General features: G+C 33.5%; 4 protein-coding genes and 1 long non-coding RNA gene across 9 annotated transcripts; 1 reads left to right on the forward strand and 4 right to left on the reverse strand.

Annotated features, from left to right (window-relative positions):
* Window positions 1–673: 673 nt before the first annotated feature.
* LOC123313188 lies at window positions 674–2,349 on the reverse strand. Of its 2 annotated transcripts, XR_006537729.1 has the most exons (3): window positions 1,784–2,349; window positions 1,420–1,727; window positions 674–713 (listed from the first exon to the last, which is right to left on the reverse strand). XR_006537729.1 is itself a non-coding variant. In XM_044897943.1 (2 exons), exons 1-2 carry the CDS (start codon window positions 2,222–2,224, stop codon window positions 1,623–1,625), a joined length of 546 nt encoding a protein of 181 aa, XP_044753878.1. In that variant the 5' UTR covers window positions 2,225–2,349; the 3' UTR covers window positions 674–1,622. The 2 variants fall into 2 exon arrangements, 1 of the variants encoding a protein (XP_044753878.1); XM_044897943.1 differs by having other exon boundaries at window positions 674–1,727.
* A 130-nt stretch (window positions 2,350–2,479) lies between these two features.
* LOC123321243 lies at window positions 2,480–3,443 on the forward strand. The gene is made up of 2 exons (XR_006538832.1): window positions 2,480–2,711; window positions 3,352–3,443. It is a non-coding gene; the product is annotated as an uncharacterized LOC123321243 (long non-coding RNA).
* LOC123321227 (replication protein A 70 kDa DNA-binding subunit) lies at window positions 3,373–6,429 on the reverse strand. The gene is made up of 10 exons (XM_044908683.1): window positions 6,270–6,429; window positions 5,968–6,212; window positions 5,622–5,897; window positions 5,181–5,343; window positions 4,675–4,879; window positions 4,503–4,615; window positions 4,177–4,403; window positions 3,862–4,117; window positions 3,614–3,808; window positions 3,373–3,560 (listed from the first exon to the last, which is right to left on the reverse strand). The coding sequence occupies exons 1-10, from the start codon at window positions 6,300–6,302 to the stop codon at window positions 3,459–3,461; spliced, it is 1,815 nt and encodes a 604-aa protein (XP_044764618.1). The 5' UTR covers window positions 6,303–6,429; the 3' UTR covers window positions 3,373–3,458.
* Window positions 6,430–6,899: 470 nt separating this feature from the next.
* Window positions 6,900–8,758, reverse strand: LOC123311060. Its single transcript, XM_044894824.1, has 2 exons — window positions 8,231–8,758; window positions 6,900–7,712 (listed from the first exon to the last, which is right to left on the reverse strand). Exons 1-2 carry the CDS (start codon window positions 8,648–8,650, stop codon window positions 7,140–7,142), a joined length of 993 nt encoding a protein of 330 aa, XP_044750759.1. The 5' UTR covers window positions 8,651–8,758; the 3' UTR covers window positions 6,900–7,139.
* A 3,119-nt stretch (window positions 8,759–11,877) lies between these two features.
* Window positions 11,878–23,546, reverse strand: LOC123315890 (glutathione S-transferase 1-like). Of its 4 annotated transcripts, none has more exons than XM_044901795.1 (3): window positions 23,156–23,544; window positions 22,487–22,684; window positions 11,878–12,271 (listed from the first exon to the last, which is right to left on the reverse strand). In XM_044901795.1, the coding sequence occupies exons 1-3, from the start codon at window positions 23,294–23,296 to the stop codon at window positions 11,957–11,959; spliced, it is 654 nt and encodes a 217-aa protein (XP_044757730.1). In that variant the 5' UTR covers window positions 23,297–23,544; the 3' UTR covers window positions 11,878–11,956. The 4 variants fall into 4 exon arrangements, with proteins under 4 accessions (XP_044757730.1, XP_044757742.1, XP_044757732.1 ...); XM_044901807.1 differs by lacking the exon at window positions 11,878–12,271 and adding an exon at window positions 14,688–15,082 and having other exon boundaries at window positions 23,156–23,546; XM_044901797.1 differs by lacking the exon at window positions 11,878–12,271 and adding an exon at window positions 15,743–16,155 and having other exon boundaries at window positions 23,156–23,537.
* Window positions 23,547–25,495: the final 1,949 nt, after the last annotated feature.

Raw genomic sequence — 25,495 nt, forward strand, 5'->3', positions numbered from 1 at the left:
TTATTAACGTAAATACATCAATCTTCTCTTATTGTATTATCTGCTTCAAGATCATCTTCATACCGTCGTCCTCATCTACTTCAGAGTTTATTTCTGCTGTGTGTATTAGATTGGAAACTTATACTGTTACATACTTTGTAGGACCTTGTGCATTTCAGCCCTGCTTTCTTGCAACTGCAACAAGGAGTATCACATTCTCCATTACAACTACAAAATACCTGAAATAATAAGTATATTGTAAGAATGGGTTTTTGGGAAACAATATCTGAAACGAAAAAAATTGAAGAGTGAATGCAATTGAGACTTACGTTATTCAACAATTCCTGTGGCGATATTGCTAGGCCCATTATTTTTGGAAGTAGCATGAAACCTAAGCCATCCCCAATCTTCCGGTTGCAAATTCGTTCGTCCTAGCCAACTTTGAATCTGATAATAAACTCAGCTAGTATGTTCCGTCAAGGCTGACTGCGTTGATGGAGGCATTGCTAGTGAAATCTTTCTACTTCCTAAGACTAGGGTAGTAAATATTTTATATCTCAGTAACATATTCTCCGTAACAACGCAGATGGATCTACAGCTGAAGAATCCCCAGGAACGCTAATTTTATTTTGGCCATCGCATAAATTTTTCACATCGAATTTCGATGACACGGCAATACTCGCAAAATCTTTTTCTATTATTGATTCCATTCCTTTGCGTCCTTCTTCAAAAGCCTATCATAAAAATAAACATTTCTTTAAAAACATGTATCCGGAAACGCTAAAATTAAATCTACGGGACGATTCTTTTCTTCCATCCAACATATTCTAGAAATTACTGGGATAACTCTCCAAAAGATACCTCATAAAGGGTATATTAATAAAATAAATTTTTTTTCTTCAAAGTTTTCCACCCTTTCTATTGAAAACGAAACGTCTCCAGACATAAGTTCATTAACTGTTCGAAACGCCTTTTAGGAAATTTAGAGAAAAACGTAACTTTCCATTTCTAAACATTTTCACGTATTTTTCACAGTTCCTGATAATTCTGACACCTGCATTTTTGACCATTATTCTTTTACTGCTATAATCATTATATGAAAAATGTATCTCATTCTGAGAAATTCGATTTTAGACCTCTGTTTACTGGACCACGATGGACATTTGACTTATGGATTTGCCTAATAATGATGTACTCTATGCTAGCAAAGTTGTAAAGCAGAGACAACCTGGCCGACCCTCACTCGGTTCAATTTGGAAAGTGCAGAAAACTTATTTTGTAATTAAAATGTAAAAAAAAATTTTAACAACTCTACTATCTTTTTGCTGTGAATCGTCACAGGCAATGAGGGTGTCATTGGTCAAATTGAACCCAGCAAACCATTATCATTATATAAGGTACAATAAAAATATTTTTCAGAACAACTTAGTAGGGACAAACCTGATCAAAATATTTAGAAATGCACTTATTCAAGTTCCTTCTTATTACTACTTGTTTGGATGGATTACAGTTGGCTTATGAGAATAGGAAAAAAATTGTTGTTTTGTACTACTTGATCTATGTTAATAAAATAAAAATACTTTTCAAACATGTAGGTAGTAAAAAAACTTCGGATGGCACCAAAATATATACTGGCTCAGTGTCTATTCAATAATTAGACAAATCTCTTCTGTTTCCCCTTGCGAACTATTCATTTGTTGCAATTCCATTATTTTTGTATTCAATTGCTTAATTTTTCTATTCTTTTCCTAGAAAGAGAAATGATCAAGTCTACACTTGTATTTGAATCCTATTAATATTCTACCTTCAACAACATCCTCAGTTTACTTTTTCTTGGTGAATTTGCAGATAAATCTTGTGTTGTCTGGATCTGGACATGTTCTTTCTGTATATGTTCTTCAGGCACCTTCACGATTTGCCTTTCCAGTACTAAAATTTGTTGTAAATTTTCAGTTTGTGTAGCTATATCTTTCGTCTGTGGTTTTAAGAATAGATTCAGAGTAGGAATAGCGGCTTTATTTAAATTATGACCATTCATATACATAGCTTCAAAGTGGTTACTACAAATTCTGTTTGTACTATACAGTACTGAGGGTTCCTTTTTCATAATATTTTCATCACCACATGCTATTTTCCATTGGATAACTCTTTGTTCATTTTTCGGATTAGGGAAACGGAACAATCTCACTCCTGAACTGGTACAATTCTTAATAGAGCAACGCTTGCGTCTCCCGTTATTATCCATTTAAAATAAATAAACTTACGCTGCTCAAAAATTGATACCAGGCTACAATTACAGAGGATTCGAAAACATTCACGCACAAAATAATTTGAAAATATTTTTTCATAATCACAGAAAAAACCTGTTGATGTTCATAATAAATAATTAATATTCTATGTTCTCAGGGTCAAGTCAAGTTACCTTTCTATCTACTGTTCATTTCCACTACTTAAAAAATCAAAGCAAAGAGGAACTCTTTGGTCAAAGCATAAAAATGAAATGTCCTCATTGGAAATGATAAAAAACATTTTTCTCTATGTCTATGGAACAAATAATTTGTCAACAAATGCTTAAATTGCTTAACAATAACAATCAAAAAAATTAATTAAAAAATGTTTGAATTCGCGGATACAATTGCTTTATTACTAGGAATAGTCATTGGTACTCTTGGTATATTAGCTTGTCTAGGGGCTTATGCTAGAAGAAAAATGTATATCGAGCAAATATGAAGGTAATTTTAATCGAGTCAGACCCATTTTTTTTTCGGATCTTAATTCTACAGTACGAGTGTTTCTACTTTATGTTCATCTATTATTCAAATCAGTGTTGTCACTGCTACCCTAGTCAATACTATATATACATATATACCTACTGTCACCTGTTCCTAATAGATCATTTCTGAAACATGAATTGCATTGAGATGAAGCCAAAAAAAAAAGATTGCTATGTGTTACTGAAAATCTTGATAAACTCTTCTCTCTTAGTTATCAATCATTATGCTCGCAACTCAATTACATTGAAATAAAAGACTGAACAGTAAATTTGAAATCATGAAAAGGATCACTCCTAAACAGTGAGGCAATGAAAACAATAAGAATTAATTCAGATGCATACCACCTGCTGATATGAATATCAACAAGTGTTAGATCTGAATTGAACTAGCCATTTTGCCATCGTCAGGGCCCTAAGTGGTTGATGGAGCATACTCCATTCAGGGCCCTGTAAATGGCAAATTGGCCGGTTTAATACAGATCGTAACACTTGTTGATATTCATATCAGTGGGTGGTATGCATCTGAGTTAATTCGTAATATTAGCAAAGTTCAAAGAGTTTTCTGTAAAGAAAAGATTGATGAATTTTTTTTGTTTCAGGAAAGGATTGAAACAAAATACTGGAAATATATTTTTTAATTATTACTTATGTAAACAAAAATGTAAATAAACCACCAAAAATATAGTAACAACTTAAGGATATTTATTCAACCCATCAAATGCTTGATTCTTTTAATCATTTGGCTGTTTAATTCCTTATAATCAATCGGTTTGACTTCTACAGCAATTGTTTTGAGACGTGCTTCATCCTGCAAAGGATAGTAATTCAATATACACAATATCTAACAAAAAAGCTTCTTACATTATATGTTTCCATTTTAGCTCTACATTTGAAAATGAACTGTTTGAAGTTTACTCTTTCCACAATACTGGCTGCTGCTTCAGAGTTATTTTCAATGGAATCACCAATTTCCTGAGCAGACATTCCTAGAATAGTTTCAGCTTCAGATGTGAACATGCTTATCCAGGAGTTTCCACTCCAATCAGCTACATTGATCTGAAAAAAATACTTCATTATTTCTGTGCTACAAAACGGGAAGATCAACTCACCGAAGACAACAGCCGATGTTTGAAATTCGGATACTCTCTGTTGCATTTCTCACAACGAAACATACCATTTTCCAAGTCAATAACTTTTTTGTTGCATGCCTCACTCGGACATGCTTTATAAGTCAGATTCTCAGCACGCATTAGCAATACTGTACCCATTGTTTGGTAGTAATCTCCTTTTTCACCATTACCCAAACCTTGATCTTTAACCTCTTTGAATGACATCCAGGGAGTACTGAACGATGATCCTCCAGATCTAAACAAACCAGCAGAGAAAAAAAAATCTTCCTGTAAGTCTAATATCTTCAACCTTACTTTGCACTAATGTCAATAACATTTCCCTTGTGTCCTTCTTGATCATACCAACCACGTATACGAAAACTCTCTGGAATATCTGGATTTATTTTCAACAAACTACTAGCAAGACAGGATAAATTCTTTCCTCCTCCAAACTCTCCGACTTTGGCACCCTTTATTACAACAACTGGATTGTTAGTGCCATCAAAATTCTCTGCTTCTGTACCCCATAAAGTCATAGTAATCTAAAACATTTTTCCATATTACGATTGCATAACTATTTGCAATTTTTTATTTTATTTTTTAGGTTTTCACAAGAATAGGCAAAGGCAAATCAAGCTTACCGAATTATTTGACTGATCCACCAAAACAACTTCCTTCTTCTTCAATTCACGTCCTGTTGATTTGGCTTGAAATGTCTGAATATCACTTACATCTTTACAAATACCACAAATATCTATAAAAAAGAAAACAACCAATATTCATATTATTCAATATGGAGACAGCTCATCTTACCAACAAGGGTACCAATTTGTATGTTGGCTATTTTATCAATTGATATGAAATCGTATTTAGTTGTTGGAATGCCTGGGTTCTCACTTAGGCATTCTTGAATAATGGTGTCATTTGTCATGGTCATTTCATAATCATTTTTCAAAGAACTGTACTGCTTATTTGCAGCTTTCAATTGGCATTTGCTGATGTAATAAATCTTATCAACCTTAAAAATTGAATTACCAATAGTCTTTATAATTTTCAATTGTTCTTTAACTCACAAATTGGATAAGAATGAATTTTTACGATTAAATGATAACCTTTCACTCAGAAATTCAATGAAGAAGAGTTGGTTGTCAGTCACCACATTGTCAACCAGTGAAGGAGATAGCATTCATAACATTTGAAACTACGACACTAAGGGAAAGCCTACCCAGACACCCTCTAAAGTATGATAAATACAGGGGAAATCTAGTTAGATAGGCTGGAACTTCATATTATGTAAAAATATTTAATTATGAACTTACTTGAATATAATCATAGTATTTATCAACCATATCTCTAAATCCTGTACATCGAATTTCACCACTTTCATCAATCAAATCTATGCTGAAAAGTTTTCCTTCACCTCGTGAATTTGACCACGTTCTTATAGTAGACTTATTGGAAACTCTAGCTCTGATAATCCATCTAAAGTTTGATACAGAAATATTCAAATTAACTCATTATTTTTCTGAAAGCTATGATCATATTAGCAAGCACTTGTGGAAATATGGTTAAAGTGTGATGTATACCCCATCGAGGAATTTGATGATTATTTTCTATATATAAAATTATTTATAAGGAATCAAATAGTAATTATTTCAATGTGCCGACAATTATAGTGCAGCAGGTTTGATTTTTCAAATTTTCATAGAATGTGTTTTCTCAAATTTTTTTGCATTTTTCACCAAAGAATAATAGCTAACCTGTTTTGATAAGGACTCAGACTTGAAATGGGGTGAATCATTTGTCCTTCCAAAGATGAACCAATACTACTTCCATTATATGGAACAGTAGAAGTAGAAGCACTATCAGGCTTTATAGGATTACTATTATAATTACTCTGTCTTGATGCAGTACCATTGTCAGTACTAGATGGTTCATTTTTTTTAGCTTCAGTCAGTTGAACTGGATTTCCTATTGGATGACCAACTTGGCCACCAGGAGCGACAATGTCAACATCCAACAAAAGGAGAATGCGTCTGAAACATAATCAATCAGAACTGATCTGATTTTTGTCTGATATGAAAAATATATGAAACATTCGCTTACTGTTCTTTTCCAGAGTTATTATTAAAAATGCTGGTAATATATCGCTTAACTTTAATGACGGTATGATCTCCTGCTTGCAATATTTGTTCATTATTCTGGGCTGCTAACATCGCATGAGACACAGTATACACTCCATCAGAAACAACAAGACGATAACGTTCCTTATTAGAACTTCCAGACTGAATCTTCTTAATTCCAAGAATTTGGAAAATGGGATTGGGCAATTCTGCACCGCCCATTATTTTCTGTTAGCAAAAAACAATTATAAATCACCTTATAAAATGATTATATTGAAAAATTACCTCCAAAGATTTTTCGGTTAGATTGTATTCCATTTTGCGTAGTATTTCAATTCAATTATTCACATTTACATTTAAACTTTTAACAGCCTAGCACATTTCGGCGGGATTCTGGATTTGACTTTTGAGTTTGACGCTCTTGACACTTTGCCAGTCGGTGGTTAGCCATGGGCGTAACAAATGTATGGATATTTTATTTTTTAAATTTTTATTTACTTCTTTGATTCTACGGATTCACGTATAGTTTTCAAGGGACGAGTTACCCTTTTATGTACCTATTTTTTTGTACCAGTTTCTTCAGGCGATACATATCAAAACAGTACTCTTTTTTTTATTGAAAAAAGGTTCTCTCGATACTTATTAATTAACATTTTCCGTTCGAAGTTTAAAGAGGTATATTTTTATCTTTCAGGGGCATGCATTAGCAATTGCTCTAAGTGGTAGCGGCTAGAGGGGAGTATCAATCAAGTTGATACTCTTTGGCGATAATTCAGCTAACAAACGATCTAGTGTCGTATTAGGATCTTATTCAGTGATCATTTTCAACATTTTGAAAGTTTTGTATAGGTGATTTTTGGTGAAACGCTTCATTTTGGCGACTGGAGTCGCCACGCCATAATTCAATCAATGATAGACAACTAGAATTCATTTATTATAAGGAGTATAAATATTTTATAAGTAATAAATAAATAATAATACTTGATCATATCAGTCTATAAATTACATTTTAATGCTTCAAACTTATTGCCGATAGAAAATAAGCGATTCGCCTTATACCGGCCGTCGAATTCGAGAATCCATAATTCTCAATTTCTAGATTTCTGATAGTTGGCTTGTGAACTTATTTTCTATTGTCAATTGTATATTCTGATCTTATTGTAGGAACTGACACTGGTTTTGATTGCACAAAGAATGGGAATTCAACTGGACAAAATGAGGTAAGGATTGTGAACTGTCAAATAGGAGAGGTTGACATATGAGAGGCTCATTCATGTTAGAATCACTGACTAAAATTTGGGCAAATTGTTCCAAGCCTGATTGAAACTCCAACCTTATATTTTGAATAGGTATGTCTTGGACCAATTGAAATGTTGGCACAGAGTTCATCTGCATGGCTTCTTGTATCAAATCACTTTTTTCTACCATTGTTGGGTTCAGCTGTGTTGGGAGTTCTTGCCTATTCTGGTCCTCTTTCAATGATTCCAATTTTTCAGTGTCGAAACTTTGGGATCGATCTACATTGTTTGTGTTGAGTGAATTTACCTTGGGGTGATTTTGACTTCCTATAAAATTCACACCTTTTTGAAGCATCTCAGCAACAAGTTGTGGTAGCCTTTCATTACCATTAGCTTGGCATTTTGGAACTGTTGATTGAGGTTTACAGTCATGGACAAAGAAAGCATATGGATTTGTTATGTTCACTTTGTGCAAATGTACAAAATTTATCTGAAAAAAAAAAACTATTTATTCGCAATTCAAATTTGATTTTTAAAAACCAAAGTGATTAAACTATGTGAAATGTAGATTCTCTAGGATTACTCAGTTAATTATTATCATGCATAAGACAAGGGTAATTCTCGTATGGAACATCACCCCCTGATACATGCAACAGTCTCTGCCCTTTACACTGTTTGATATCACGACATAATAGTAATTGAATCTGTTGACTTTTTCATGCATGATAGGATCGCCCATAGTGAGCAGATTCTTTCGGCATTCTGAGTAAGAGTAGTTAGCTAGTTCGATTCAGATAGTGACATTTGTAGATTTTTATATAGACAGTTCTTTTAAAACTGCATAATTACCAGATTATGTATATATACAGTAGTAATAATAAACTGTATTGAAACAATGTTTCAAAGAGCCAACGATCTAGGTCTTCCTGCCATGTATATATATACCACTATGTTATTAAAATCACATTTCCATTTGCGAATGGAACAAAATACTCATTGATAACATACCTTGACTACAACATTTAGTCCTAATCTCACAAATTTGTTCTTGGACGATGGATTGACATCACTCAATACTTTGATATCTAATGTCCCCTTACATTTTCTAGGATCAAAGAGAAGCTCTTTCCGGATTTCTCTGCCCCCGTGTGTCCAGCATTGGTACTGTTTTCTAAATTTTACTTTAGGTCCTGTATTAGATGTTTTTTTAGCCCAAACAGTACTAGTTACATCTGAAAAGATATCAACCCAATCATCACAAAGTTTGTTGAAATCGTCACTATTCTTATCCATCTCTGTACGAAATTTGATTTCAAAAGACTTTTCTTCGCTCCATGTACAACTTATTATTTCGAATTTCTTGTTTATCGTGTTAAGGATATTTGTGAAGTCCAAAGTGGATTTATCTATTATTGATGATTTTTCCATAGCTGTATGTTTATTTTATCAGAAAGCAAGTTGATTATTAAGCCATTATTATTTTATTAAGCTTCTCGAATCAGAAAAAAATAAACAAAGATTACTCTACAGAACACAGATTACAGAGACAAGACTCTTTCCCTTTCTCTATGACAGATTACTCTTTGATGAAAACCACAGAACACAATACAAGAAGTGATATCAATTCTCTTTGGTGAAATGTCCTAAGTAATCATGATGAGGCAACACTAAATGTCATTTATATCAAAGATTATCTTTGATTTCAAAGATATTACTAATAATATCTTTGTTTGATTTATATGCCGCCATATTTGGTTGTGAAAGTAGATATTGAATGGCGGGAATTTTGAATTTACAGGCGTACTATACCTATACACATAGAGAAAGGGTCTCTTGTCTCTACCTATACATATTTCGTTGTTTTCACCTTCATTGTAAATTTACAACTTCTACCATTAATATTGAAAACAGATTTGGAATTCATGATAGAAGCTGTAAATTTACATTACATACAAAATAACATCAAGGTAGGAGAAAGTTAGCATTTCAGCAATTTATTTATTTTTCGTAAAAATTCTATAAATAGTATTTTCCAGAGGAGTACTCGGAATTTAAGGAAAAATATTTTTAAAATATTAAGGGGACCTTTCTACGCCTTCGTACATATTTACAAAAAAAAAACTGTCCTCAATTTACTGAATTTATTCCATTCCAAAGTTAGAGACTCGCTCTGTATAAAAATATATTTTTGGTCAGTGCAAAAATACCAACGTTTTTATAGTTTTATCTTCATATCTATCAATCAAAATGATGATATTCCAAAATGAAGGGTGATAAATGAGGAGTCTTATCAATTATTGATCAATAATCATATTGCATCATATTGCGAAAATAGTTATATCCTCGTCAATCAGAATAATGATTATTATACTCCTGTATGTATACCTACATTTATCTTTGAACGAATTTTTCAAGTGTAAATTATAACTATACAGGGTGTTCCTAAATTGAACGTACAAACGAAAAGGGGAGATTCCTCAAGTGAGTTTAAGAAAAAAAAGTCCCATAAACATGGGGTCGCAAACGTTTCGTTTTCGAGATACAGAGTGTTGAAGTTTGAATTTTTTTCAAGTTTTTTTCTCATAGTATCTACACTTCACAAGATATTCAACTGAAATTTGGCATAGATATTACATTTTAGAGTTCTCACCACGTGACATGGCAATTTCGATAGAAGATCTACAGGGTGATATTTTTTCTGGAACACTGCCACCTGTTCTTCTGCAGAACTTTTTTTTGGTGAGCAACTGTTAATTTGAAAAAATGTAAAAAGAAGCTTTGTTCTTATACTAAACTTTTCGGTCTCTTGTAGTTTTGTCGTATCTACCAACGATTTCGAGAAAAAAAATTTTGAACGATTCTCTCGAAATCCTCGTGAAAATCCAAATTATGATGGGAAGGCCACTTTGTAAGCTGTGGTGAATGAATTCAGTGTCAGTTTTTATGGAAATTTTCCTGATTTGTAGCGATGATTCTAAAGATTCGATAAACTCGTATAATCAACACTCTGTATCTCGAAAACGAAACGTTTGCGACACCATGTTTATGGGACTTTTTTTTCTTAAACTCACTAAAGGAATCTCCCCTTTTCGTTTGTACGTTCAATTTAGGAACACCCTGTGTATAGCGACATAATTGTAGAATTATGTTCATGTTAATGATCATGTAGATATATCATCCAACATAAAGGAGAACTTGCTTGGTCAAAAAACGGAAATTTCTCGATGCACACACTGGACAACAAAGGGGAGCTTGAAAAAAATACCCTGCGCCAGTTGAGCCGCGAAGTCTTAGAGTTAGTATGCCTAGCTTTATATTACTAGCGAAAAATCGGCGAAGAAATCTCGAAGTAGAATTTAAGAAAAAGAGGTGGTTTCATAAAACGACGAAATTACCATAGAAACGCATTGCTTATACCGGATGGCCCACCACAGATGCGGCGCTCATTTTGAGGCAGTAAATAAAGATATTTTGAAAATATTTTCTTGTCGTGTGTGTAGGGTGTTCTGAAGCACAATTTAAAATTATTGTCATATATACAGGGTCAAAATACAGACTAAAGTTACACTTTTTCAAATGTAACAATCAGTATATTTGACCTCAAAAATGGAATGGCAAACTCAAATTATGATGATTTTCTTCAGATTACTTTATACCTTAGAAGGATCATTTACGAGATAATGGCGAAAATGGTTTACTAGTTTTGAATTAAAAATCGAAAATTGCTCAGAAACTATATCAGGTTTAGATGTAGGAAAATTTCATGAAGATCGAAATTAATTTTTACGTTCAACGAGATATAGAAATACCGGGTATGCCATTTGAAATAAGAAAGTTTTCGACGATTATTTATAGTTGATGTTTGAGAAGTAATTATGATCACTCTGTATATTCCAGAGTTGAAATTTTCTTTTATATGTAGGAGTAGCCAACTTATCTACTCGAAAAAAATCTGTCTGTATCGCTGGCGTAACTAGTTTCTTCATTAATTGCTATTTAAAAAAACTCCATATTTTCGATTTTTCGCCATTATCTCGTAAAGGGTGCTTCTGGGCTATAAAGTAATCTGAAGAGACTAATCATAACTTGAGCTTGTCATTCCATTTAAGAGGTCAAATATAGGGTGTTACATTTAAAAAAGTGTAACTTTGGTCTATATCTTCGTTTTCGAACACCCTGTATATATGACAATAATTTCAGATTGTGCTTTGGGACATCCTAGACACACCACAAGAAAAGATTTTCAAAATATCTTCATTTATGCCCTCAAAATGAGCACCGCGTCTGGGGTGGGCCACCCGGTATATGTATCTTGAGTAGCCTTGTTTTTCTGTTGGATTTTTTTCTATATCGTTGTCCCACCAATAAGGTTTTTGTTTATCTTCGAGTTTTTCCAAGGCTTCCAAAGCAGCTCTATGTATATACATAGAGCTGCATATGCAGTCTATTATGTCGATTGAAATTTACTCTGGGAGGATTCTGCATTTCCTGAAACTTTTTAGGGTTTTCACTCCCAATCTCTGAAACATTTTTCAATTGATTTTGTTTCAGAGATTGGGAGTGAAAACCCTAAAAAGTTTCAGGAAATGCAGAATCCTCCCAGAATAAATTTCAATCGACATAGTAGTCGTGAAAAATTAAGAACAAAAACAAAATAGAGTTACGACTTTTATTATTACAAAAATGAATAAAATTTCATACATATAAAAGCATAAGACACAGAAATCTTGATTTTTATTCTTTACCAGCCCATCTAGAAGCCCAAATGGTCAATCCGACACGGTTGATTTCGTAGCAAGGTAGTTTTTCCAGCCTTTTCCACCACGCAATAACTTTTGGAAATCTCTCTTCTTCAATTTTGAAAGGGATAGTCATTGTTGAAATCCATGTTACGTAAGATAAGTCGGCTATAGTGAGATTATCCCCAGTGAGGTATTCCTTATCTTCCAGAATTTTTTCTACGATATCGAGGTTTTGGAACAAGACATCTACTTGTGCTTGATTTTCTGTTAAAGTAGATTTTTTCTGGCCACCAAGGATAATAGGTTTCTGAAATATGAATTAGGTAACAATTGGTTGTGAACTTGATTGGAACAAATTTTAATGGTATCAAAAGTTTTTTTCAGATGGGGGGTATTTGAAATTTATAAACGATATTATAAAATAATGTGAGAGATATGAAATTGAGCACATAATATGCGAGGAAGAAGATAATAAAAAAAAATTGGTGGTCTTTCCCTATAATTTCAAGGGGTAGAAATAGCCAGCCCTAAAATGTGTACAGCAAGAAACTTTATTCCTTATTCATATTATACCCATTTTGAACAAATGGGGTCTACTGTTACTACTGTAATTTCTTGTTAAAATTATCTTACGTTTTTGAGTATAGGTCCGTATAGGCTGTGGTTATTTTCGAACTTTACCTAGAAGGCGGATATCATGCTATCATAATATTATAGGGAAACACCACTTAAAATTTTTGGTAATTTGGTAACCCAATCTGAAATGGGAGTCCGTCCCTGAATATTGCAATACTTGCACATCGAGTGGATCTTCTAAACTGATAATATTTTTCTGTGTCCACTTTTTGATACATCTCCGCTTAGAAAATAGATATTCTATGTTCTAAGCATCTCGGTATGGTTTTTCCATGAAAATCAATCCAAATAGGTAATTTATCTCCGTGTACGCATTTTCAATATTTTTTTTCTCTAAATCTGTAGGTGTGCCACGAGATTTTATGAATCTTATTCAGAATGTATTTAGTGTAGTTTTAATGGCCATAATAGGTTTATAAACTTTTCCATCTACAGGGTGATTTTCTATATGATTTTTTTGAAAAAAATAGAGTCCGGTTCTGGAAACTGATGAAATGTTACAACTGCTGTATGGGGATTAGTGCGGTCCTCCCACTCACCAAATATGATGGGTTTGTGATCATTCGTTCGTACACTAGAGCATTTTCAAAATATGACCCGAAACAGGAAATCGCCCTGTACAATCCAAACGAGTGGCTAAAGACCTAGCATGTGGGGTATTTTTGGAACCAGCTAAGTACCCTCTACCTTTGTGTGAAGTATGTACAGTTCAACAGGATTCACCCTGTATAAATCTAAAATTGTCGAATTTTCATTTCTTCTATCGAATTTTAGGGTCCTAAGCCGGCCGATGAAATTTTTTAGAGCCTTCTTCCACATTCATATTGAAATTTTCTGCTATAACTGTTTTGCTCTCACGATCAAATCAACGATATATTTTCATTGAGTGTGTAATAATTCCAATATATTATTGCAATAGTTTACATTAATTTGGCAGTATCAATAGATCTAATTAAATTCTTGCGATTTAACACATTTTTCATGAATTAAAGGCTTAGGTAGGTACATTGAATTCAAATATCTCTTCGTATCCAATATGTATTGACGGCCTTCATGCTTTCTGCTCTAGCAACCCTGTGAGTTCTAAGCAAACTTCTGAGTTTCAAAGAGTTTTCAAATTCATTTTTTCATTTGGTTTCTGCGCCTTTTTTCTGAATTCCGGTCCAGACATTTTGAACTTTCTTGGCACGGAACCATAATACAATCAAATAGTTTTAAATTTTCATCAAAATATTTAGACAAAGTGCGTTGATAAATTTATATATGAGGATTCAAAGTTTATATATTTTTGTTTATTTATTGAAAGATTTTCACTCATAGTTATTCATGCATATGTAGTTGGGTTTTTACACTCTACAATGCTGTCGCTGTATATAGTTCATATAAATCGACCATACCTCTTGCACCTCAAATTGAGATATGTACTGTCAATTATATTTGTACGGAAGAATTTCATTCATATTAGTAGCTGCAGGCTATTAGGTATATTCAATGTTATGTGGAAAATCGTTTTACCTTTTGATCGTTATTTCGATATTTCTAGTTCAGTTCAAACAAAAAAAGCTAATATGTATACCTTGTTCTACGGTAAATGCAAGGCCGTCGATAGCCTATATCTGGCGCCCTAGGCAGAGGGCCCAAGGCCCAATGATTTCTGAAATATAATAATTCACAGTGGCCGCTGCAGTGACTGACTTTAGATTTAAAATTAAATGAGAGATTTTCGAAAGTAATTGGTAAAATTTCAGTTTCATTGGAAAGATTTCCTTCATCTATGTCTAAATTTTCAGATTCATTTCTCCATTTTTCTGCAAATTGGTGTAACCATTTCTTTTTTCTTTTGGATCGAATTTATTTGAATTTCTTGGGTTTTGCAGTAAAAAAATGATTGTGTGGTGATATGTTTCTTTAATAATTTCGTTACAAAATTGAACGCTTGAAACACACAATGTAAAAACTAATGCAAAAGTTCTCGAAACTCAGTTTCGATCTTAGACCACAAGAATAGATGAGGGCGGTGAGGCTTCGAAAATAATAGAAACAACAGTCTGAAAAAACGTATATATATATATATATATATATATATATATAGAAGAAAAATTTATTCCATTATCTATCATGGCACTTTATAGCTATTGTGAAATCTTTTAGTATAATGACTGTTATGCATTCATTCCTTAGAAGCCCACATGGCCTCAAATTGTGCCACTCCTTCGCGATTGGTCTCGTAACAAGGTAATTTTTTTAGTTCCTTCCACCATGCCAAGATTTTTGGAAATCTGTCTTCTGGAATTTTGAGTGAGATATCAATCGTTGAAATCCATGACAAGAAAGACAGGTCTGCTATGGTAAGATTGTCCCCACTTAGGTATTTTTTATCTGCCAAAATTGTTTCCAGGATATCAAGGTTATGAAACAAACTATCCACTTGTGGATTCTCAAGCATAGTTGATTTTTTGTTGCCCCCAATAACAACAGGTTTCTGAAATGATTCAAATATCAGCGTATTCATTTCTGTTATGTAACTGTCTAATGACAAACCAGAATTTTTGATCAAATTTGGTTGTTTTCCTTCAATTAATTCTTCATCTCTATTAACTTTCAGCTATACAGAGCGAGTCTCTACCTTGGAATAAATCAGTTCAAACAAAAAAAGCTAATATGTATACCTTGTTCTATGGTAAATGCAAGGCCGTCGATAGCCTATATCTGGCGCCCTAGGCAGAGGGCCGAAGGCCCAATGATTTCTGAAATATAATAATTCACAGTGGCCGCTGCAGTGACTGACTTTAGATTTAAAATTAAATGAGAGATTTTCGAAAGTGATTGGTAAAATTTCATTTTCATTGGAAAGATTTCCTTCATCTATGTCTAAATTTTCAGATTCATTTCTCCATTTTTCTACAAATTGGTGTAACCATTTCTTTTTTCTTCTGGATCGAATTTATTTGAATTTCTTGGGTTTTGCAGTAAAAAAATGATTGTGTGGTGATATGTTTCTTTAATAATTTCGTTACAAAATTGAACGCTTGAAACACACAATGTAAAAACTAATGCAAAAGTTCTCGAAACTCAGTTTCGATCTTAGACCACAAGAGTAGATGAGGGCGGTGAGGCTTCGAAAATAATAGAAACAACAGTCTGAAAAAACGTATATATATATAGAAGAAAAATTTATTTCATTATCTATCATGGCACTTTATAGCTATTGTGAAATCTTTTAGTGTAATGACTGTTATGTATTCATTCCTTAGAAGCCCACATGGCCTCAAATTGTGCCACTCCTTCGCGATTGGTCTCGTAACAAGGTAATTTTTTTAGTTCCTTCCACCATGCCAAGATTTTTGGAAATCTGTCTTCTGGAATTTTGAGTGAGATATCAATCGTTGAAATCCATGACAAGAAAGACAGGTCTGCTATGGTAAGATTGTCCCCAGTTAGGTATTTTTTATCTGCCAAAATTGTTTCCAGGATATCAAGGTTATGAAACAAACTATCCACTTGTGGATTCTCAAGCATAGTTGATTTTTTGTTGCCCCCAATAACAACAGGTTTCTGAAATAATTCAAATATCAGCGTATAGTTCATTTCTGTTATGTAACTGTCTAATGACAAACCAGAATTTTTGATCAAATTTGGTTGTTTTCCTTCAATTAATTCTTCATCTCTATTAACTTTCAGCTATACAGAGCGAGTCTCTACCTTGGAATAAATCAGTTCAAACAAAAAAAGCTAATATGTATACCTTGTTCTATGGTAAATGCAAGGCCGTCGATAGCCTATATCTGGCGCCCTAGGCAGAGGGCCCAAGGCCCAATGATTTCTGAAATATCATAATTCACAGTGGCCGCTGCAGTGACTGACTTTAGATTTAAAATTAAATGAGAGATTTTCGAAAGTGATTGGTAAAATTTCAGTTTCATTGGAAAGATTTCCTTCATCTATGTCTAAATTTTCAGATTCATTTCTCCATTTTTCTGCAAATTGGTGTAACCATTTCTTTTTTCTTCTGGATCGAATTTATTTGAATTTCTTGGGTTTTGCAGTAAAAAAATGATTGTGTGGTGATATGTTTCTTTAATAATTTCGTTACAAAATTGAACGCTTGAAACACACAATGTAAAAACTAATGCAAAAGTTCTCGAAACTCAGTTTCGATCTTAGACCACAAGAGTAGATGAGGGCGGTGAGGCTTCGAAAATAATAGAAACAACAGTCTGAAAAAACGTATATATATATATATATATAGAAAAAAAATTTATTTCATTATCTATCATGGCACTTTATAGCTATTGTGAAATCTTTTAGTGTAATGACTGTTATGTATTCATTCCTTAGAAGCCCACATGGCCTCAAATTGTGCCACTCCTTTGCGATTGATCTCATAACAAGGTAATTTTTCTAGTTCCTTCCACCATGCCAAGATTTTTGGAAATCTGTCTTCTGGAATTTTGAGTGAGATATCAATCGTTGAAATCCATGACAAGAAAGACAGGTCTGCTATGGTAAGATTGTCCCCAGTTAGGTATTTCTTATCTCCCAAAATTGTTTCCAGGATATCAAGGTTATGAAACAAACTATCCACTTGTGGATTCTCAAGCAGAGTTGATTTTTTGTTGCCCCCAATTGTTATTGGTTTCTGAAATAATTCAAATATCAGCGTATAGTTCATTTCTGTTACGTAAAGTCATTCGGGGTAACTGAGCGCAGAGCGTATATCTCGACTATGCAATGTATGAAAGAGGAATTCATTTGGGTGAAGCAATCGCCAAATTAGTTTTTCATAAGAGTGCGCCGTGCGACGTTTCGTTAACTTTTTATTTGCAATCAATCAAATTCACTGGTTTTCTTGTTAATTTTCAGCATCTCTGCAAATTCTGCCAGGACCAAGTTCCGAGTCCGACAGTGTTAAACAATATTTTATTCGATCATGCGCATATTAATCTAAATATATAATAAAAAATTTTAGGTTCTCTTAGCTGCTCAACTATATAAGAACGTTAATTAAATTTGGCTTACTGGGGAAAGTGTGCGCGGGTAAGTGTGCGCATAGATTCATTATATGGGCATTAGTTCAGTGAGGAATAAATTATGACATTGTTGATTTTCTTGGTTAAGACTCGATCAATATTGTCCTATTTGTTCAGAAAAATATGAAGGGCCACCAACAGGGGAATGTATTAAGTGTTGTGTTCATCAGGAATGGTGGCACGAACAATCATACAGTGCTTGTAAAAAGGCGCTTTTGTATTGACAATAAACAGCATTTCTCTAATATTGTAACATTTTGATGACATTATTTTGTAATTTGGTTTGATTGTGTGGTTCACTAAGCACAGCGTTCACTTACCCCGTGAGGGTGCGCACACTTACCCGCAATACGGGGCGCATATGAACGCACTGCGACTTTCACTATTTTTTTTGCGGAACAAAAACGTTTTTGTTTGTTTGCTTTTTGATGTTTTTTTATAAATTAGAAAATTCCCTATCTTATGAATATGTTTTAATTTTCCTAGCTTCAACATTTGAAACAGGGTTTTGCGTTCTTTTTGATGTAAGAAAATGTTTTACAGCGTGTCCTTAATATGAAATATGGCGTAATCGATAGTTTTTTAAATGACAATCCCAATTTTTTCTATTCTTAACTAACTATTCTTAAAGGATAGCAAATTATACCTACATGCGCATCAAATTTTCAGTCAGTTCGAAAATGAAGAAATCTGAACGGCTGATTTCTCTTATTATCTCAAATTTGTTTCAATAAAAACGGAACTGATACCGTAGATTCGGGTGACTTGGAATGATTGCTGAATTCAATTTGTCATATTTTCAAAAAGATGACCAATTTTTATCCGAAAAAGGGGTTCGAATATGCTTAATGACTCAGGCTATTGATTAGAATATATACCATGCTTCAGAATTCGGATATAAATTGTGAAAAAAATAAAATATACCTACTTGTGCCAAGTCACCCACCGATTTGGGAGGCTTGGTACAGAAGTCTATTGATTTCTCAACTTTCAAATGAAATAGGTGACTTGGGACGGTGTAAAGTTTTGAAAAATTAGAATTTGTGATTATATAGTTGAAATTCGGTAAGTAAATTAAATGATAAACCCCTATTACAGCGAGAGTAAATATATTGCAACTCAAATGTAAAAAAACTAAACAAAACAAGAGAACTTTGATTTATTTCATTCTTTGGTGATTTCTTTGTAGAAATAACGTAAATAATAACCTTTCGAAAAATCGGCATATTTCCTGCTGCCAATGCGCCGCATTGTCCCAAGTCACCCTATGAAACAACAAAAAAAATGAATGAGATCCGTGTTGCCGTTTGATTTGTAAACAACCTTGTTTCATGACATAGGTACCTAATATCCTACGTATCCAGAAAAAAAAATAACACATGTACAAAGTGAAACACATGTACAGGATACTAGTGTAAGGGCCATAAAAAAACGCGCTTTTACTCTCCTGAATTCGTTAATTTTTCCTGTCAATTTAAACGCTCTGGTCACGGCAAACACAACAGGGATTTATTGTTAAACTAACCGAAAAGACGCTACACAATCTTATAAGTTTGTCCCTTCATCCATAAATGGTAAGAAACAAAGAAATCTGCAAGGGGGGTGATTGTCCCAAGTTACAGGACTAACAGGACTGTTCCGGTACTCGTTTGGACGTTTCTAATATTATGTTGGCAGTAATTAGCCGACACTCCTGTGTTATTCGTTGTTGTAAATGCTCAATGTTTCCCAAAAATTTGCTTTTCATGTCTCTAACACTCTAACCCCTAGGTCTTAAAAAATGGGAGGAACTAAATTAATTAAGATGTTACGTAAGTATCTGAATTAATTAATTTTATTATTCACCTGCGTTAACCTTGAAGGCATATTATTTTATGATCATCTTTAATCTTCGATCGATACGATGATACTCCTGAGTACTTATTTTTATTTGATTTTTTGTTTGACAAAAACTGGTGTAAATACCTTTGAAAATCCATTTTTTAAACTGTTTGAATTATTTCATGAATTGAATCAGATTTCTTCATTTTCGAATCTGTTGATAATGTTTGCTGAATTTCTTTTTAACGACAAGGAATAAGAATTTGATATTTGGTACGCATGTGTCACTTGATACAACCTGAAAGAATAGTCATAAAAATTTAGGAATGCCATTTAACAAAATTATCGATGACGTCATAATCTCGAATTTGAGACACGCTGTATAATATTTTGTAACATAAAAAAAGCGCAATTCAAAATACAAATCAACTCTCTGAGCATATTCACGAATACACTAAATTTATTCCAAGGTGGAGGCACTGTATAAAAATAGGTACATTTTTGGTCCGTGCAAAGATATCAACGTTTTTATAATTTTATCGTTAGAATATCTATCAATTAAAATGATGATAAGTATTTCAAAATCAGTGGGTGATAAATGAAGTGTGGTATATCAATTATTAATCAATTATCGTTTTGCAAGTCATGCATTGCGAAAATAGTTTTCCTCGTCACTCAGAATAATGATAATTATTCCTGTATACATATATTTTTGAACTCTGGTTTGAATGCAGTCTGGATCTGCTAAAAAATTTTTCAAGTGTAAATTGATATAACCAGCGAAATTAATATAGAACTATGTTTATGTTATTGAACGTGTAGATATATCATGTATTGAAAGAAAATACTTAGTTTTTGATTTCGGTTCAACGTTCAACGGTTATTTATTCCGTGTCCTTTAATATATGGTTGATCAATGTGAATTGGTTTTTTGCTCGTTTGCTCCCACAAACGAATATTTTAAATTTTCGAATTTCGAGTCGAAAATGTTCTCAGACTCAAACTACTGAGTTAGTTTGTGTTAGTTAGAATGGGAAATTCTCCTCAATTTGAGTTATCACTGCATATGCAAGTTTAAACTGAATAATTATGAGTTTCATTCAGGATTTTTTCAAATTCACCGCGGAAACTATTCAAAATCATCCTTCAAATATGGGGTTTTAAAATTCAAATCGCTTTGTGCGGAGTTTACGATTTGGCAACAGCGCATACAAGACAATGAAAAGAACAATGTCCGATCAGCTTGTTTATAAAATAACAGCTGTTGATCTGCAGGCATGTACTTACTGGCGAGCTTCAACTGCAACCGGCCATTAAAATCCCATAAAATTTTACGACCTTCCTCGTTCGTCGCAGACTTCATAGACAGCCATCTTTGTCTATCTCATCAAGTTAATGCATTTGTTGTCCTTCATTATCAAGGCATATTTCAGTCGATGTTGCCAGCTTGTGCAATTATCACAAAACGCTTTGAACTTTAAATACCCATTTTTATTTTTAATTTTTAAGTGCTTAAAATAATTTTTTTGGGAAACGGTTGAAATGGTTATTTCAAAATGTGAGGTTTCAAAGATATTTTTCATAAAAAATACATCATTTTCTTCAGGAGGAGTATTCCTTATTCTCAGTCGGATTCAATATTCGGCTGTAACACTCTTATTTCCGAAAGCAAAAAACTGGTTAAGGGTACGAAAGCTCTTGAATATTTCGTTAATATGAAAAAAAATCTGCACGATGCTTCTGGAGTTATATGGAGCATTTGAATGTTTTCTTCCAGTATTCGAAGAAATAACGATACAATTGAATTCAACTATGTATGTGAAACTAGATGTAAGATAGAGGTACTGATAAAGTTTAAAATTTCGTGGATATCACTGAAAAAAAAAATTTCAAAGCTACAAAGTTTATTTTTGGAAATAGTTATTTTCCTTCCAAGAGTGGAAAGTGATACTTTTCCGCAATAAGAGACTGCAAGCTGTCGACTGGAAAAGGTACTTTTCCACATGAGTTAGGAACAATAGCGTAAATTAAAGACTTCCGCGGTAGACTTACAGAGATATAGAAGACTTATGAGGCTTTGGATTCATTTAAAAGATAATAATATTTTTTCGGTATTGGTCTTATAGCCCAAGCAAATAAGGTCGAAAAAAAGGCCGTGCTTCGTAAGGATTGCGAACAAGGTGTAAATGGTTTGAATCGATGTTGGGTCACTCGAAAGATGATAAAAGTAATTCCTGTTCCGGAGGAATAAAGGACAAGAGCTTGGCCACAACAACGATGTCGATGACTTCTGGTACTTGTACAGCTGAGCCACGAAAAATTGAACGAGATAAAAGAATAATTCTTGTTTCCGAATTGGCCCAAAAAAAAAATAAAACATGGATAAATGAATATAGACGATTTGTTACGATGATAGTTTAGTGTCTGAAAATGAAATATGTATACCGGCAATCATGGGGTCGTAGGTTCGACTCCTGCTCTGTGAGGTACTTTTTTCAGAATTCAATTCTTGTCTGCATAGCCGTTAAAAACTTCCATTATAGATGATTTGTGCCTTGTAAGGCCATTTCTATAAATTTCTCATTTTTAAGCCAAGTTGGAAATAGCTTTGATGATCGATTGTGCCTAAGCCATCTGAAGGATTTATATGTCCTTCATATCATTCAAAGCGTGATTTTATCGTTTACAAAAAAGGTATGAATCATTTTTTTCTCAGACGCCTTCTTCTGGATCAAATTTGCAAAATACTAAAATAATTCCGAAAATTTTGAAGTTAAGCCTTGCTCGAAAATTATCCCAAACTTTCGTTATATTTGAGTCCCAACGTCAATTGTAAACATTGCCAGCATGTTTCTGATTGGTTTCTAAAAATTAGGGGATTAATCCCCTAATTTGACTTTGACCGAGACCGAGATTGAAAAAACTGTATCTTTAACTCATTATTATAGTCTTTTAGCTATTTTTCCCAGATTGATATACCTTCCAAGCTTCCAAAATTAAAGACCTAATCTTTCTCTTTGACTTTTGAAACTTACCATAAGTATGAGAAGACGTGTGAATGAAGAAGTACTGAAATGCAACAGTTGGTCGATAACAGCACGTTTACTAACATCCTTTGGGTAGAGAGAGTCGTCTTTTCCATATTTTCCAACAAGATAACCCATTATTGCTGCGCTTTCCCATATAACGACTCCATCATCCACCAGTGTTGGCACTGTGTGAGCTGGATTGAGCTAAAAATTAGAAATACATATCCCCATTTTTTATAAACGTTTACTTAATGAGATTACTTAAGAGTAACATAATCATATGATTGTGTAGACGAATAGTTGCGAAATAATTCAAGGGATGATACTTTGTCCAAAATTTATTATTTATATTTCATAAATAATCCTCCTCATGTGTTTTTTAAGATTGATTTCAAATTCAGTGGGAAATCTGAAACTGTATGAGCCAGGGTCTCAATGAAACTGGGTGGCATATAAAGGGCCATGGAACACCAAAAAAAAAAAATTAAAATAATCTCATCTTATTATTGCACCACAGAATTTGATAAAATAATAAATTGCAGTTCTTGAGTGATTGAAAAAAAAAAACGATATTTGGACGACCGCGCCTTATATAGGAGAAACATCCTGTAAAGTTCATTAGATAATGTTAAAGTCAAAGTGAAGCTAACGTTTAGCTCAATTGGGTATAAATACCTTCAAATATTCTTCCTTATATTGATCGCCTGCAAGAACATTACATTCTTTTTGTTCCAATTCTATATTTAAACATTTTGCTGTCATCAACACCGCCCTGACTGGTGGACTTGCAGGTAGCATATAAAGAATAGGAGCCATTTCTAATGAATAATCGACCTCAGCTACGGTAGGAAGGCAACTAAAATTTAATAACTGTCTGATCGACCAATGGATCCGACAAGGATTGGATTATTATTCGGCGGTAGTGGGAATAACACTGGGATAAAGAGCCGGTTTATCGGAGAATTCTAGATATTATTTTTGTTGTCAGTTGTGACGATATTCGGATGTTCAGTATATTTTATACACCACGAACCAACGAAGTAACTATTTTATATCTCAAGTAGTTCAAATTCAAATTTCAAACATATAGGTAACAAGAATCTATTACACAAATATGCCATTTAGCCTTGAGATGAATTATCTATATATATAGATAGGTACATGATTTCCCCTTCATATTATTGAGGCCCTGTTGCACAGTTTAGGTTCAAGCCGAGTTTTAAGTTGATCCTAGATTAATTCTGACAACGTTGAAATCCGCTCACTACTGGAAAACAGAACTTTTTAGCACGTGAAAAAAAAACTTGTACAAGGATTCTAAAAATTTCAGCAGATCAAAATTTGAAAGAAAAATTCTTCATCAATCATTTACGGTAACATATTTTGGTGAAAAATTGTGTAACTAGGAAATGTTGTTGTCTAATTTTTAATTTTCTTCAATAAAACATTTAGAGTACTACAAGAGTCTTTTCTTCACCTATAGGTACTACTTATTTCATATAGTCTAAAATCAAGGACGAAAAAATAGATTTTCTAGTATCACTGTACGTGGTATCTCCCCCCTATTTTTGAGTTTTAACTTTGAGTATTCAACTACATAATTCATATTCAATAAATACTCAATATGATTCTATGTGTAGTCTAAACTATAGGAAGTAAATGTAGTGGGACAGCTATAAAATGGCCCAATTTTGACTAGCTATAACTTCTTCATTCCTTTGGTGATGCTGGATTTTCACCCCGAGATGCAAAGTATTGTCCTTTGTCTGTAAGCCACTGACGCAAGGTATTTTTTTCAATCCCTTCTTGTTGTACAGGATAGGCAAAGTTGGTGATACCTGAACTACAACTTTTTAACCCAACGGGATAGACGAAAATAAATGGCACATTACGGTGGTGGGGAATTTATAATCAGGGAGTCTGTGTTATAATGGATAATATAATATACGTCGCATTATTATAAAACTTCGAGTCTGGGGACATAGCTCATCAATTCTATCATATAATCATGTGTTTGCTCCTCCCGGCCGGCCAGCTCCAAGACGACTATTCCACCACGGTCAATACCATATCTCTCATATCAATGCTACAGGCGGTTAAATAATGTATGAGATGTACTCAAAAAAAAATTTGTTTCATTCTGACCGCCCTAGAATTCCACCTCCAACGATCAAAATGACTAGTCATTTTGTAAATTGGCAAACGTTTTCTAAAACGCTTTCAAGATAATCATTTTACAATGACGAAACCCTACGAGATCTACCAGTTATAAAATTGTTAAAATTTTAAATTAAAAAGTACATGATGATGAGGCGGCAGTAGAAGCATATGTGTATTTCTCGTACGAGTATTACTTACAATCAATGCCGTGATCGATTATGGTTGCGCCTAGATCATGTTATTATAGGTACCCTTCCAAACTCAAGTTGTAGAGCATAACATTTTCTACAAATTTTGTCCGAAGCAATTATTTCAACGTTCAAACGTTTTTGAGATAAATGGGGAAGAATGTACATTGGACTGGGTTTATACATTGATCTTGGCCTTTCGCATGTGTGGCTGAGCTCCTTGCCATCTAACTCGAAGACGGTTGATAGTATGTAAAATTCTCAGATCAATTTTTTATTGATCTGTGGTAAAATTGCTTCAGACAAAAGTTGTATAAAATTTTATTATATAGGGTGGGCCATCCATAACTTTTCACCCCGAAATTTGAGCTTTGGGATGGAATTACGAAAAAACGCTCAGACAGGTCAAATTTTGTTTAAAGGGGGACAAATAAGGAAGCTCAAATGAGTTTGATATCACTACCCCTCTAGCCGCAACCCCTAACAGCTCATTTTTCTGAATAGGAAAAAGGGTTCGAGCAGCACCTTGTTGGAAAGGCAATTCAATTTCCTGCACGAGTGTATTTTTTTATCGCTTTATTAGTATACAGAGTGACTCAGTATTCCATCAATAACTTTCACACGCCGAATTTGGAACTTTAAGATGGAAAAAACGCTTGGACGGGTC

The sequence above is a fragment of the Coccinella septempunctata genome, chromosome 1 (genome assembly GCF_907165205.1).
Source record: "Coccinella septempunctata chromosome 1, icCocSept1.1, whole genome shotgun sequence".
Classification (NCBI taxonomy): Eukaryota; Metazoa; Arthropoda; class Insecta; order Coleoptera; family Coccinellidae; genus Coccinella; species Coccinella septempunctata.

Excerpts from the sequence above, each read along its gene's own strand:
- LOC123311060 (XM_044894824.1), bottom strand. The coding sequence starts at position 8,650 with ATGGAAAAATCATCAATAATAGATAAATCCACTTTGGACTTCACAAAT. Across the intron at positions 7,713-8,230 it reads GACTAAATGTTGTAGTCAAG|ATAAATTTTGTACATTTGCA; the intron begins GTATGTTATCAA and ends TTTTTTTTTCAG.
- LOC123313188 (XM_044897943.1), bottom strand. The coding sequence starts at position 2,224 with ATGGATAATAACGGGAGACGCAAGCGTTGCTCTATTAAGAATTGTACC. Across the intron at positions 1,728-1,783 it reads AACTGAGGATGTTGTTGAAG|GAAAAGAATAGAAAAATTAA; the intron begins GTAGAATATTAA and ends TTCTCTTTCTAG.
- LOC123315890 (XM_044901795.1), bottom strand. The coding sequence starts at position 23,296 with ATGGCTCCTATTCTTTATATGCTACCTGCAAGTCCACCAGTCAGGGCG. Across the intron at positions 22,685-23,155 it reads ATAAGGAAGAATATTTGAAG|CTCAATCCAGCTCACACAGT; the intron begins GTATTTATACCC and ends TCTAATTTTTAG. Across the intron at positions 12,272-22,486 it reads CACGTCTTCTCATACTTATG|AAACCTATTATCCTTGGTGG; the intron begins GTAAGTTTCAAA and ends TTCATATTTCAG.
- LOC123321227 (XM_044908683.1), bottom strand. The coding sequence starts at position 6,302 with ATGGAATACAATCTAACCGAAAAATCTTTGGAG. Across the intron at positions 6,213-6,269 it reads TAACCGAAAAATCTTTGGAG|AAAATAATGGGCGGTGCAGA; the intron begins GTAATTTTTCAA and ends TTTTGCTAACAG. Across the intron at positions 3,809-3,861 it reads AACATCGGCTGTTGTCTTCG|ATCAATGTAGCTGATTGGAG; the intron begins GTGAGTTGATCT and ends TATTTTTTTCAG.